Source organism: Culex quinquefasciatus, chromosome 3 (genome assembly GCF_015732765.1).
Source record: "Culex quinquefasciatus strain JHB chromosome 3, VPISU_Cqui_1.0_pri_paternal, whole genome shotgun sequence".
Lineage (NCBI taxonomy): Eukaryota > Metazoa > Arthropoda > Insecta > Diptera > Culicidae > Culex > Culex quinquefasciatus.
This window is the reverse complement of record NC_051863.1, coordinates 50,667,226-50,682,063: the sequence shown is the minus strand read 5'-3', so window position 1 is coordinate 50,682,063 and position 14,838 is coordinate 50,667,226. Positions and strand designations below refer to the sequence as shown.

At 36.1% G+C, this 14,838-nt stretch overlaps 1 protein-coding gene across 4 annotated transcripts in view; it reads right to left on the bottom strand.

The window, feature by feature from the left end:
- Nucleotides 1–14,838, bottom strand: part of LOC6048847 (serine/threonine-protein kinase PAK 2) — a 94,512-nt gene that overhangs the window by 56,124 nt on the left and 23,550 nt on the right. For 2 of the 4 annotated variants that reach the window (XM_038261636.1, XM_038261638.1), the window contains exon 4: nt 5,444–5,455. The exons of the other annotated variants lie outside the window; for them this stretch is intronic. In XM_038261636.1, the coding sequence (XP_038117564.1) occupies nt 5,444–5,455 (12 nt within the window). The remainder of the gene's footprint in view (nt 1–5,443; nt 5,456–14,838) is intronic. 4 annotated transcript variants of the gene reach the window in all.

The following is a 14,838-nucleotide window of genomic DNA, read 5'->3' as shown; positions in this document are numbered from 1 at the left end:
TTAAATTTAGCCCGAATTTTAAAATATCACAATTAGATTTGGCATTGTAAAAATGTAGAAAACTGGTCTTCAAATTCAAATGAATTGCACAATAAACTACAGATTACGCGCACACGACTTTCCTCTCAACTTTAAATCTTGTCACAGCGCCTAAGCGCTGTTATTGTTGATAGTGCCGCTTACGGCTATCGCCACAGACTCCGGTTAAACATCGTCAGAGGTCATAAATCATAGAATTTGAACGAACGACACACTGACTGCCACGATCTCTGGCGGTGGAAAAAAGAGAAATTAAGCTAGGGTAGTTTTGCTTTTTTGTCACAATTTTCGAAGATAATTATTTTGAAACAATTTTGACAAAAGCAAAATTGAGCATTTCGAGCAAATTTCTTCCATTGTTCAAATTTGGACACCTTACCCTAGCTATCGAGAGTGTCCGCGTCTCTTCTGGTGGAGATAATGTGATTTACTCTTGCGGGTGGCGATCGCCGTGTCGTGTGGACGGACACCCCCTCTCGATAGGAGCGCCGGGATCGTGCGAAACGTGACAAGAGGAATGTGTCGTGAATATATTGGCCAACGGGTAAATGGGCAACTGTTGCCATCACTCTTTTTTCAAATAATGAGGCCAGTTATGGTTTTTTGACAAATTTTTTTAATTTACTAAAATATTTATACATGTCTCTCTAATTTAAAAAAAAGTGCGACAGTGTGCAATAACAACCCCACTAATTCCCGGCGGGACATCGTGTGGCGGTGTCGATTTGGTCAACCGTGCATTTGGCGTCGACGACCAGATTTGCACCATTGATTGGTGAAAATTGAGCTGTTTGCACAGCATGCTGCAATGTGCACGTAGAAATTTAGCGATACTTCTCAAATTACCGAATTGATACGGTATTTGAAAAGATATTGTACTTTTTTTGTGTGATTTACTGAGCTTAAAGTGCAATTTATGCGTGTGAATCTTTTGGGGAACATTTTAAGCGGAAAAATCTGTGATTTATCGTGAATTCATTAGTTGCTGGAGACAACCGGGATACAATGTGGGTTTATCATCTATATGTGCATTTTCTTCAAATTTTGTTTTATTTACAAGAAAGGTGTATGCTAAGTTAATGTTCAATATAATACTCAAATCATTCAACTAACTAACACCGAATGCCTTTGAAAAAGAACAAGTTTAAATGTAATAATTTTGGTCAAAATATTTTTTTTATCAAAAACACAAGCGGAAAACGATTTGTTGGGTTATTTTAAGCATCTGTGCAAATTTTGAGCGAAATTGGTTAAGATTAACCCATTGATACCCGAGCCTAAAGTTGGTGAAAAAATTATTTTCATACAAAAATGACTTTTTTAAATTGCTTGTTACTTTTCAGGATCGAGTTTTACAGATTTGGTATGTTCTACAAAGTTGTAGAGCATTAAATTTCCAATGAGATTCTCACTTTTGGGAATATTTGGATGGAAGTAGTGCACCGTGCCAAACCGTAAGAAAATAGTTTTTTCCATACATTTTTTGATTTTTCCCATGCAAACTTCACCTTCGAGTATCAATGGGTTAATGTTGACCGATTTTGCTCATATTTGTCTCACAGTCCTAAAATAGCTCAAGGAACAATATTCAGCTTATGGAGCGAGGTTTTGAGAAAAAGTCCCATATTCTGGGCACCCTACTGTCCATACATAAAAGGTACGTAAATATTTAAATTTTTGAAATTATTAGATATGTTTTAAGGGGCAAACGAACGCAACTTTTTAGCCATAGAGTCATCCGCCGAGTTTGAATAAAAAAATAGTTTTTTTTTGATAAAATATAAATTTTAGCCAAAACAAAATAAATTTGACTTCGGGTTTTTAATGTAAAATCAAATTTATGTAATTTTCATATTTTTTTACTGCACAGCAAAAAAAGTTGAATTTTTGAATGTTCAAAATTTTGTTGGTTGAATATTACTCATTTTTTGAGTAATATTACTCAAAAAATTTCTAAAAATGTGAACCTGATGAATATTCACCAATTCCTGATGTAATATTACACATTTTTTTTGCCACAAAATCTGTCACCATTTCTTGATAAATATTACCATCATTTTTTTTACTGTGTGGCTGCCATACACAGAAAAAAAATGATGGTAATATTCATCAGGAAATGGTGACAGATTGAATTGAAAAATGAAGAATTTTACCCCAGAAAATGATGAATTTTCAACAGTTTTTGATGAATATTCAATCGGGTCGCCTTTTTACACATTTTTTATGTAATATTACTCAAAAAAGAGGTAATATTCAACCTACAAAATTTTTCAAGATTCCAAAATTCAACTTTTTTTTCTGTGTAGGGTTAGATTAGATTAGATAAGTACTTTACAGATTTTTTGATAACGTGCATAGTTTTCAAGATACAGCCACTTAAATTTTAATTTTAACTGAAAAAATCCGGTTTTCGATTATTTAAAGATAGTGCCCTTGTTTGTCCGTTCTTTAAAATATTTTTTTTCGAAAAGTTGAGAAAATTTCGAATGAAAGAAAAATTAACAACAGTTTTTGGAATCTCATTCAAACAGCTATTTATTTGGTAGTGCCAATATCTCAGAAACTAATGGTCCCATTTTTAATGTTAAAAAAACATAAATGTATAATAAAATAAAAATTGGAGTCAAGGCTAACATTTACAAATATTCAATATTACGCCCTTTTGAAATGTTAAAGTTGATTCCAAAATTTAGTTTCTTAAATAAAAAACAAAATCAAAGGGACCATAACATTTTACAAATGTTTAATTTTTTAACATTGAAAAAATACAAAAAATAAAAATTTACGAAATCGGCCCGGATGGTTTGACCCCGATGGTTTGTATTGTATAGACATGTATTCTAGATTAAATTTTCAAAACAACCTATCCCTCATGGGTTTCCTATGCAGATAGGGCCTTTTGAAAATAATCGAGTATTGTTGTCAAACCATCGGGTCCAATTTTATTTTGACATCCCTTTTACACGGAGCTCACACACACTACCCAACGTTTGTTTTGACAGTTGTATGTTTTTTTTGAGTGTTTAGCAGAATATGTGGAAAACAAGCAAATAATTGAAAAATGTGATTGTGAAAATTAAAATAAAAACTTAAAAGGCAAGAGGCTATGATAGAAGGTGATAGAATAAGCCAAATACTATTAGAAACAAACATTAACTAAGCAAGATAATTGCAAATTAAAATTTAAAAATGAATCAAGAAAAACATAAAACAAGAGTTGCTAAAAATTACTTCCTAAACAAGGGAAAATAAAAAATAAAAAAAAATGTTTGAGCAAATTCGTAGTGTGACTTGTCAAAGACTTGTCGAAAAACCGAGAGTCCAAATCAAACGTTGTCATATTAAGTGAAATCAAACAATCGCGGCCCAAATTGCATAAATTGCCATTGACTTGTCATTCGTCAACAAACACCTGTACCGTACGTTTGCAGCACGTGCGTTTCACAAGTGTATACTGAATTGATCCACAAATGAAACTAATGAAACACTCAACTTCGAATCAACGATTTTTATTTCAAACTTCCTCGCCCCAGGCATTCCCTCTGGCCGCAGCAGATGTTTGCACTTCTGGAGCAACACGAGAAAAGGGCGGATAAGCATTTTGACAGCTGGAACTATTTTGCAAATTCCGGGCCAACAGGTAACTTATTCACAAAACTCGAAATGTTGAACAATAGCTGGCTTTCCCAGCTACCGTTTTACACTGTGCGTTTTGTTAAATAAATACCTGTTGGCTCGGAATTTGCAAAATAGTGCTGGCTGTCAAAATGCTTATGCGCCCTTTTCAAATGTTGCTCCAGACTTTATAATTAGTTGTTTACCAACTTCCCATTACCGCAAGTACTCTTTGGTTATTTACCGTAACCGCCATAAAAATAAACCTGCGCGTGAGTGTCTGTGTGCGAACGATAATGCGTTTATAGCAGCGTGTCTGTGTGTGCTTGTAGATTTAATTTCGAAACAAACCACAACAAACTGTGTGGAGTTTGATGCGAGTTGAGCCGCGGTCGACACCGATCCCGGGTTTGAAGTTTGTTTGTTTTGATTAGAGCGCGTTGCAATGTTTACACTTTGGAGTAGAAGAAGTTTATGTTTTGAATTGGTGGTTGTTTTCGTTCCCAAACAACTTCGTCGAACTCCTCAAGGGTTAATCAAACCTGTTGATGGGATAGATGTTTGCTTTTTCAAAAAGCGAGCAGTTTGATTGTTGATTTATTGAACTTGAATCAGAGTGAAATCGATTTCGTTTGCTCGTTCAATTCGAGTGATGATAGGATGGGAAAAGTGGAAATCGATGTAATTCTTCCACTTGGAAAGTTATTCTTGGAATGACGGTTTGGGTTGGTGCTACTAGAAATAAAGTTGATGGCTCTTTTTCTATACGATTACAACTGGATGTAGGTTCTAGAAAAGCTAATCCAATTGGATTTGAACGAGTTTTGTGTGATGTAACCTGTGGTGGATTGAATCTGAAAATGAATGAACAGTCAAACACAATGGATTTTCACAAGCAAACACAAATAAAACATTCAATATAACAGAACAATAATTCAAATTGAGTTTATGATGGAAATACATAGGGAAAAAAAGTTACTTTGAGTCCTAAATGTTCCCACAGATGAAATCCAAATCAAGTAGATCTTCTTGAAATTTTAAGAGACATTTTAGTTATAAAATTTTACCATGTTCATACTTCTTGCTAAGGGCGTATCCACAAAAAATCACGCAGCGCTCTTTTTCACTGCGCTCACAAACACAAACTAACGATTGTTTTGGCAGTATGTGTGAGGGCAGAATCATAAAGTGACAGTTCATTACTATTTAGTTTGATTCGAATCGAATCAAACTTACATAAAAAGCTGTAATAATTAGGGAAATCAATAGAATGTTTTTTTTTCATTTATTTTTTTGAAGAGCACTTTTGTTTTAATTGATTTAGTTAAAAATTTGATCAGATTAAGCTTTTTTCTTTCAAATACAATGTGTAAAATGCAAAGTTCTCTAAACTGGCACTCATTCTAAAGCAAAACACTCACAAACTGTACAATCAATTAGCAAACATCAAAGCGGTAACAAGCATCTAACAGCGAAAATGGATGACGGAAAAACCACGATAACACAACTAGAGACTAGAGGACGAAGTGACTGGGAGCTTCGATGGGATAGATAGCAAAATTGGTACTCGAACGGAATGTCGAAAATGGGCTCCAATAATCGAATTTTGCGTGTGGCGGTGGAAAAAGGTTAAGGTTCAACGAATGGTTTTGAAAAAATAGGAGACGTGAGAAAGGTGAACGATTTGTTGGAATAGTGTGTCTAGAATTTACAATCAAACAGAAAAAAAAACTTTAGAAAACTCGAGAAAGACAGAAAGGGCACGGAAAAAAGCGCCAAATATACTTACTTTCAAAGGCAGCTTGTAAATAAGAAAAGAAAAACAGAAACTTAAAATAGAAAATTTTGATTTTTGGAGATTTTTACTCTAAAATTATATCACCTACTGGGAAAAAAATCCTCACAGAACCAATTCCCACCCTGAGGTAGTGGACATTCTAGAACGGCTGAACTTTTTATTTGAAGACTCGCTGGGGATTTTAATGGACATATATGGACATGGATGCCGTGATATCAGTGTCAGTACTGGCGAAACGGGAACGTCAAGTTGAGTAGATTAGTGCAGCAGTTTTGCTAAAAGCCTTTCCGTTAGATGCCATGTGGAATAAAAACTGCAACCACTAATCCCCGGTGAATGAAGCAAAGCAGAGTCCTTTTGAGTGATGATCAGTTTTACTAAATGAATGACAAGTTCAAAAGACCTAATGACCTAATGACCAAAAGCGTGAAATGTTTAGAATACAAATCTGTTCTATGATTTACTGGAGAAGATTTTTTGAATACGTAACTTTTGAACATCCCTTTTTCAGACAATCTCGTAAAAGTGGGGAATTGTTCTATCCATTTCAGCATTTTGTTTCCGCAAGGCTGTGCTTTGTCTCAGTATACCATCATAGGCCATATTGTCTCTAGGATGTTCCCTAGCGCTCTACATGATGGAGCAAGCTTACCGTTGGCGGTCGTCACTGTTGTGCTACCATGTCACATGTATCCTTTAAAGATCCACATAACTCGATTCTAAATTTGGGATATACAACTTAGACAGTTAAATTGGTACTTTTTTGCCACTCGTCATACATTTTTTAATGTCACGTTTGTCACAACTCCTACGGTTTACATTTTCTATTGGTATAAGTGACTCCGAGAACTAAGTTAACCGAATTTTGTTGTAATGCACCTAATCATCAGCTAAACAAACAAAACAAAAAATCAGTTGTTGTCAAAAGTTGTCAAAAATCTACATGTAAAAACAAAGAAAGATCACGACGAATTGACTACTGAAGCAGAGCCCAACAGACAGCGGTTATTTCATTAAAATCCGATATCATCAAACTATTGAGGTTGTACTGTACGTTGTTTGTTTGTACATTGGACGAAACAATGTCAAAGGGAATAGTTCAGTTTGTAAACAACAAACTGCTTGCACTTTTTGCAAACATGGCATTAATGTTTGCAAGCAGTCAAACCATACAAATTTGTTGCCAGAGGTTTTTTTTCCGGAAAAGAATTTGTATGGTTTGACGTTTGCCTTTTGAGAAAACGTCAAACTGACAGCAGTGCGACTAGACGGTACAACGGTGACCAGTTGCGGTGCACCGCCAAGGTGTGCCAGAATAAACCGCGTTTGTTTGCACGGCAAACCATGGCCGCTGAAAAGGGAGGAACCCGGAATATGAACCACTAATGAAAAAAGATTACATTGTTGGATTGACAGGGATTGAGAGCCGTGTTGACGCGAAGCGAAATCAAGACTAGTTAGTTGGGTGGTGGAGGGGGAGGGGAGGACTTTAACTAAGAGTGCTTCTAAAAATAGAATTCATAATTTCTGAAAAGTAACGCTTTATTCATAAGTGAAGAAGAGAGAGAGATTGTTAAACGAAACATCCTCAGCGAAAAGCCAGCATGTTTTATTCATTTTCCAAGCAAGAACTTCCCGCTGCTTAATTAACACCTTAAGCAGCGTGAATTAAGTCAGTTTTCACACAAGTACGTTTTTGTTTGGCCATCATATAACCATTCGAGGCATGAAGATGTACAGTAGAACCCCGCTGGTTTGACAGTTTGCTCAATCCCGTTTGAATCGCGTTGACAAAGACTATGTCAAAACAAACATTTAAAAAGACCCTAATTCCTTCACACTTACTCTAGTAAATATTTACATTAAATGTAAACATTGATTTTTTTTGGAAGATGTCCTACTGCCGGAGTTTTCCTGTAATAGAACTTCCCCGTTGCGAGGTCACTTGACGCGGTGAGAACCGGTGCCGGGGAGAATTTCCCAACCTCTCCAGAAATGCCAACGGGAGTGGATGCACTCCTCCTCCGCTCGTTGCTGCACAAAAGCACCATAAAATTGGAAAATGTGCCAAGACTTTACAGGCGCGCACTTAACAAAGTCATAAAATGTAGAAAATTCTACACCTCGTCACCGAATGTGTACGCATTTTTACGTCATTTTCTGTCGTTTTAAAAAGATTGAACCTTGTAATGACTATTGAAGTCCAAAAATTAATTACATATTTTCAAAAGAACGTAAATAAAGATTAATTACATCATACTTTGAGTACTGTTTGTTGACATCCAAGGTCTTTTATTTTTTTCTTTTTAGAATTGTTATTGATTTAATAAATCTTCGTTCACTTCACTTGTTATATTTGAGTAGTTTTATTAAATATCACGTCGTATTAGACCAAGACAAATCATTTGTTCTTGATTTTGCCGAAGGTCATTTACAAACGACGTACTAACTTTATCAAAACTTTTTGGTAATTAGAAAAAAGCATCTTTTGAGATCTCGTCCATATTATAATGTCAAAAATAATAAAAATAAAAAAAAGTTTTTGGTTGCAATGTCCCTGGCCACTAGAAGGTTCATACAGTTCCTCAAAAGACCAATTTTACCGTCGGCAGACGATGAAATGAGATTGCCTCCTCGGCAGAAATGCACCGTGAATTGACGTCGCCACGGCCGTGCCGGCGTTCTGGTTTGTTTTGAAGTTTCAAGCCTAGCACTAGTCATTAGTCATAGCAGTGCTTCTACGGCGGACTTTGCGGTGGTTTGTGTTGCGGTGTGATGGTCCCGAGAGCACCGTGTGGCTTCGTGTGGAACGATTTTCGAGAGAGGTGACAAACTAGTTTGGTTTGAAAATGTGGTTGAGGAGATGCAACTAAAGGGGTTTAGTGAAAAATGATTTGTCAGGATTTGGAATTAGCTTGAAATGTTGTGATCCAGAATTTAAAAATAGTTTGACAAATTTTAGAAGACGCTTTTTTAGCTTTAAGATATTATTACAACTCTTTTCTTGTAGAATTTATGACCTGAAAGTATGAATCACTTTCTAGTCACATTTTGATTGACATTTAACCAACCTTAATCAAAAGTTGGATTTTCTCTTTCCACTTGTTTCATTTCATATCAGTGGTTTAAGTTTATTTTGCATAAAAATAAATGGATCAAAAATAGAAAAAAAGGATTCCATACTTTGACAGCACAAAAAGTTGGAATGAAAGCTCGTGACATGTACGAATATCGTATCATCAGACAACAGTTACTCTTATGCCTTCGTCATTGGACGACCTTGTGCTGGATTCATTCAGATGAAAAATTCATTCAAAAAATTTGAATGCTTCAACGAATCTTGCTCGTTGGATGAGACCACTTGAAAGCACTACGTCAGAGTGCAAAGCCGGTCGTAATGTTTGATCTAGATGTGATGGATTTTTTGACGTTTATTCAATATGAAGGATGATTACAGTAAAATAGCATTTTGGTAGAACTATGGTAAAACTTTGTTTGGAATATCAAAATGCTGCTATTTTAATTTTGTCGAATGAACAGCACATTATCCTGGTAAATAAATCAATAAAAACTACAAAACGGGATCATTGTACGTCACCAATTAGGAAAGACATTAAAATTTTCAAAAGGTCCTATCTGCATAAGACACATTCCGCCGTGACGTTGCAACGCTTTGACTTTTCTTTTTTCAGTATTTCGGCTGTAACTCAAAAGTTACATTGAAAAGGTACGCATGTTATTACAGATTCGGAAAGTACATTAAATTTCCATTAAATAGACAGTACAAGGACATGTGAATTGATTGGCCCGCCCATGTTAGACCCCCCCACCCTCCCCCTATAACGCCTTCACAGTAGCAGTACGATTTACGAAGTTTTCCAAAGCGTTTTCAAAATATTTTGTTTTGTTTTATTCCATTATCACGAAGGACACCCCCTCCCCCCCTCCCCTCTCCCCACCTCATTTCATGTAACGGGACGTCCATGCATTACGTAAAGGCGTAATATCAAGGAGTTTTAGAAGGGAGGTAAGGAGCTTCAAGTTTTCAGTAGGGCTGAAAACTATAAATAAAGTGCCCATACCGTTTGTTCATGGCCCCTAAGGGGTGATCTGCAAACAACGTAACTTATTTTGTTGACTTATGTGCTTTTTAAATTAAATTTGAGGAAATAATATTACTGTAAACCTGCGCAACATAACATTTTTAATTGCGAAAAAGTAAACGTTGCATACAACTTATTTAAGTAAGGGTTCTTCCAACAACAGAGTGACAAAAGTTTGTTTAAAAAAAAAAACAATCGAATCACGTGATTTTTATTGTTTAATGAATTTCACTGTAATTGGACATATATAAGGGTGTGGGATAGAAAAAAATCGTTGCGTTGTATTAGAATGAACCCTCACGTAAATCAGTTTATCATAAAGGGGTCATCCAGTAACCACGTGATTACTTTTTTGAAAGTTTTTGAATTTTCCCCCCTTGTGAACATCGGACTATTTCGATTTGTTCAACAAGTTTCATAAAATACTTTTATTTTTCGAGTTGCATACAAACTTAAGTGACGGAATTTGTGAATGACCCATGTACAATTCTTTTGTAAATATGCTCGGAAACATTATATAAAAAATATATAATATTTAGTATACTTTTATCTTCAAAAACCAACTACGCATACACCTTTTTTTGCCATGTGACCAATATGATTTAAAATTTCGTGACGTTGCAACGCAAACTTAAACCTGTTGTAACTTTGGATCTAGACAACCAATTAAGTCGCTCTAGGTTGCATTTGAAAGCTCTTTCCAAGTACAAAGAGCATCCGAAATATCAAAATGATTGAATGTTTAGTTTTTTGTTGACATAAACAAATGTCCCTTTTTCGTGACGTTGCAACGCAATAAAATTGTAAACTTACACTAGTTTGAAAAAATACTTAACTTAAGATAAACTGCGAATCCATGACATTTCCGTTTAGTACATCTAAAAACCTACAAAATGCAATCAAAAGAATAATTTTTGGATTTTATTTCGCTGAAAACCAGGAGTTTTTAGAAAAATGTTTTAAAACGTTGATTTTATCACGAATTGATGCATAACTTAACCAACTTGTACAAAATGATATTCAAATGATCAATTAATGAAAACCATGATTTTTGAAGCTTTAAGTAGTCTAGAATCGAGGAAAAATATCTAAATAGCTCATACACACTTTTCATAATTTCATCCTAGGGTGTACATTGCCGGAGAATGTGTCATAAGAAATTCATAACTCATAGGTTGTTTCGAAAATTTACTCTAGAATTTTTTTTGTTATGCATTCAGTATATTTATGCCGCTTGAAATAATGTTGTTTGGAATGAGTTTGTTGATCGGGATTAGTTAGCTTGGATGCAATTGTATTCGAACTAGCGAATCCACACCGTAGTATTTCAATGCAGTTCTTTTCATCAAATATATTTTGAAATTATGAAACTCAAGCCTAAAAACATATTTTGTTTAAAAGGACATCAAATTTCACAAAAGTTTTATTTATTAGCACTGAAAATCTTGATTTTTTTTTCAAAATCATTCATTTTCATTTCATTTCATTCATTTTTTTATTTGTTTAGCTTTTTGAATGTTTATGAGAACCAGTGACTCGATTTCAAAAACCCAAAACGCAATAAAAATCATAAACTTATGTTTTTTAAACTTTAAAGAAAAATTCATGATTTTCAATGCTAAAATATTAAACTGTTGAGAATTGTAATTGTAATGTTCTTCTCAAACAAAAAAAAAATAAATAAATAAAAATTAGCATTGCTTTTTTTTATGGATTAATATTTATGGGCATTCTTTTATTTTTGTCTTTAATGTCAATATTTTAAAATACATTTGTTGAAAAGAACTGCATTAAAATACTACAGTGTGAATTCATTAATTTGGATACAACTTCAAAAATTGCCGTAATATCATCAGTTCAAAAATTACGTAACATATTTTTTTCTAAATATAGTTTATAAAGAAGCAGTATCTCGGCAATAAGTTCCAAGTTTTAAGCAAATTTTTAAATTTTTTCTTTATCTATTTGAAATTCATAGGTAAAAGTGAAATTACAAAATCGAGATTTTTGTGCCATATTTCTGGAGTCTTGTAAATTGCCCGGAAAAAATTTCTAATATATTGTGGCATAAGAGCAATTTTCTACATTTTTGCAAATAGACTTTTCGATTGCAAATTCAGTTTTACGTCGAAAAAATATTTTTGCGAGAAAAAGATTTTGCGTTGCGAACCCGGAAAAAGATTTTATTTTCATAAATTTTCAAATATTAAAATAAATTTTTCAATTATCACTTTTTTCTACAAAAAAAAATGCAAAATCATTTGGCAAAAAAACTTTGCAATTTTTGTCCTCTAATCGGATAATCGAAGTTTTGGATAATCAAGGCTTCAGTTTGGACTGCAGATGAATTATTTTTTTTCATTGAATTTTTTTTGTAACTCTCTTAAATTTTGATTAATTTCAACATTCAAATCAGAAAAATGGACCAAATTTTCGGATTATTTGGAAAATGTCTCTAAAATCGACGTTTTAATTATTACGGAACAAATCGATCAAAAAAACCCGTCTCATGGTACTCGTAATACATATTTTCAATAATTTTCATTGCATTTTTTGGACAGCTCTAAGTTTGTGCCAAAGTTGAATCGATGGATACAAATAAAAATATACAGAATTTAAAACTTCAAAAATTGTGAAAAGCTAGTGAACTGCTAATGAAAGTATAAGTGAGATCGAAGGTCTCATTGAGTGCATTTAAGAATAGCTTGTAGTAAAGATTCCAAGTTTTGCGACAGGATAGAACTTGTTTAGCACTTAGTTTTTGTATGACGTGTGGCAATATTGCACGATTTTTAATCGATTTTGTCAGCATTGGAAATTCATCGAATTGAGAGAGAACAAAGAGAGAAATCCGAAAAAAATATTTTTGAATGAAAAGAGAGTCAAAATGATTTTTTTTCAAGTTCTCAAAAAAATAAGAACTCATCGAGCGGAAAGCAAAATACTAAAATTCCTAAAGATGAAAAATGCATTTCTTCAAACTTTCTTGCTCTGTCAATGAAGCAACTTCTTCTCCTTTTTCCTGTGCAGAAGTCTCACCCGCGGTTGACCCGCCGCGGTCAACGACCAAGGCTCATCTTCCCAAAAGCTGGCGAGTGGCGGCCCGGCCCGGCGATTACTCAACCGCTCAATCCAAAGGGCTTATGTAAATTAGCCAACTGTCGGTCGGTCGTGTCTTGAGTTTCGAGGAGGAACAAGAAATGAAAAAAAAGGTTCGCCATCTAATCCGCCCTACGGAGTGGAGCGACCTCTCCCTCATCCAGGTCAGCAAAATTTGCTGTGATTTTATTTTGGTTGTTTGGGAAAGTCTGAGATATTTCACAGAGTTGACACTGAACCAAATAGCTTAGTCGTAGCTTTTTTTTCATAAAATTATTTTTATTAGGTCCTTTTCGGTACTGGGACCTGGTTAGGACCGAGTCGGCTTTTGTAATTACAAAAAACTTAATAATTACCGAGGATCTTGTGTGTAAATGTTAGTGGGAGGGGAGCCGATTACCCGCGGCCTACTCGGGGTTAGTAGGGAAGGGATTGATGTTAAAGACAAGGCATGGGATGGGAAGGGGGATTGTGTAGGGGTCTTGGTTGGCTCTGCTGGCCTTTGCGTTTTGTCCTCAGCCGCAACTCGGTGTCCAGCTGCTGGGGCGATCTTGCTTTGCTTCCGGTGCAACCAGAAACGACGGCTTTGTGTGAAGGCGAGTTATACTAACTGGAGGAAAACTAACTGAAGGAAAACTAACTGGAAGAAAACTAAATAGATATTTTGGAATCTGAGAGGAACTGATAGATTGGATAGAGAACATCAAGGTCTAGTTGAGATAGTGCGTCTCGCATCGGTATTTCTGGTGGTCTTCCTCGGGCCCTGAGGGTATCTTTCAACTTAATTCTGTGAGCCTGGTGATCTGGACACGCCCATACGAGATGGTCGATGTCCTGATAACCATGCCCACAGTCGCATAAGTTCGTATCACTCATGTTGATACGGTAAAGATGAGCCTTGGACGAGTAATGGTTCGACATAAGGCGGGACATCGTTCTGATGAATCCACGCGTCAAGTCCATTCCCTTGAACCAGGCTTTTCTTTGCACCTTAGGTCGTATGGAATACATCCAACGTCCCTTGGTGTCGTCGTCCCATTGTTTTTGCCAATCCAGGAGCGCACGCTGCCTCGGCAAACCGTAGCATTCTTGTAGGCTAATTGGCCTTTCAAAATGTCTCCACTCTCAGCACCCTTCTTGGCGAGCAAGTCCGCTTTCTCATTACCCGGAATCGAGCAATGAGCGCGGACCCACACCACCGTGATGCTGAAGGACTGAGCCGCCAGGTTGTTTAAAGTCTTGCGTATTTCCGTGAGGAAAAACGCAGACTCCCTGGTCGGCTTCAGAGACCGGATAGCCTCAACAGAGCTAAAGCTATCGGTGAAGATGAAGTAGTGGTCAGGTGGCATGGTCTCGATGATTCGCAGTGCGCAGTAAACCGCGGCTAACTCTGCGACGTAAACCGAACTCGGGTCCTTCAGCTTAAAGAACAGCTGATAAGATTCATGATAAACACCGAAGCCCGTACAGCCGTCGAGCTTGGAGCCATCGGTGAAGAATCTGTTGTTTGGAGGAACATGGTTGTACTTTGATGCGAAGATCGACGGTACTACTCCCCGCAGAAGATGGTTTGGGATACCGCGAGTATCGGCTTTCATGGACGTGTCGAAGCCAATCAGGGTGCTGCTGTTAGTCGTAGCTTTGTCGATGAAAACTACAAACTTCATTTTTTTATACAGTGTTACCCCGGATTAGCCATGGGATACACCATCAAACGCCACTGCATTGTTGACTTGAAGAGCAACGTTACAAACGGAACGATTTGCCACACGTATACAAGAGACGATCGTTAATGATCGCGTTATCGCCTACGCAGTGCTCTTCAACCGCCTCGTAAAAGCCGTTATTAGCGTTTTGGAACAGCAAGTTGTCTTTTGCTTTTCTACGTGGGAAGCGTCCTCCCTATAGCTGCATGGATTTAGAAGGTGTTTTGTCAGCATTTGAGACCTGTGCTCGTTTGTCAACCTCCCTTGAGTAGGGACGAACCTTAGCTCCATCATCATCAGCGTCGTCAAAGTCGGTGTAAGCCTTGAAAAACTAGTTAATTTATATAATTTTTCATGCAGTTGAGCACTTCAAAGGTTGGAGGGAGTGGGCTTTAACGATTCTGGTTGAATATCTTTTGGGAAAACGTGAAGTTGAATTGCATAATTGATTTGTTGCTTTAAGGTTCTTGCAATCATT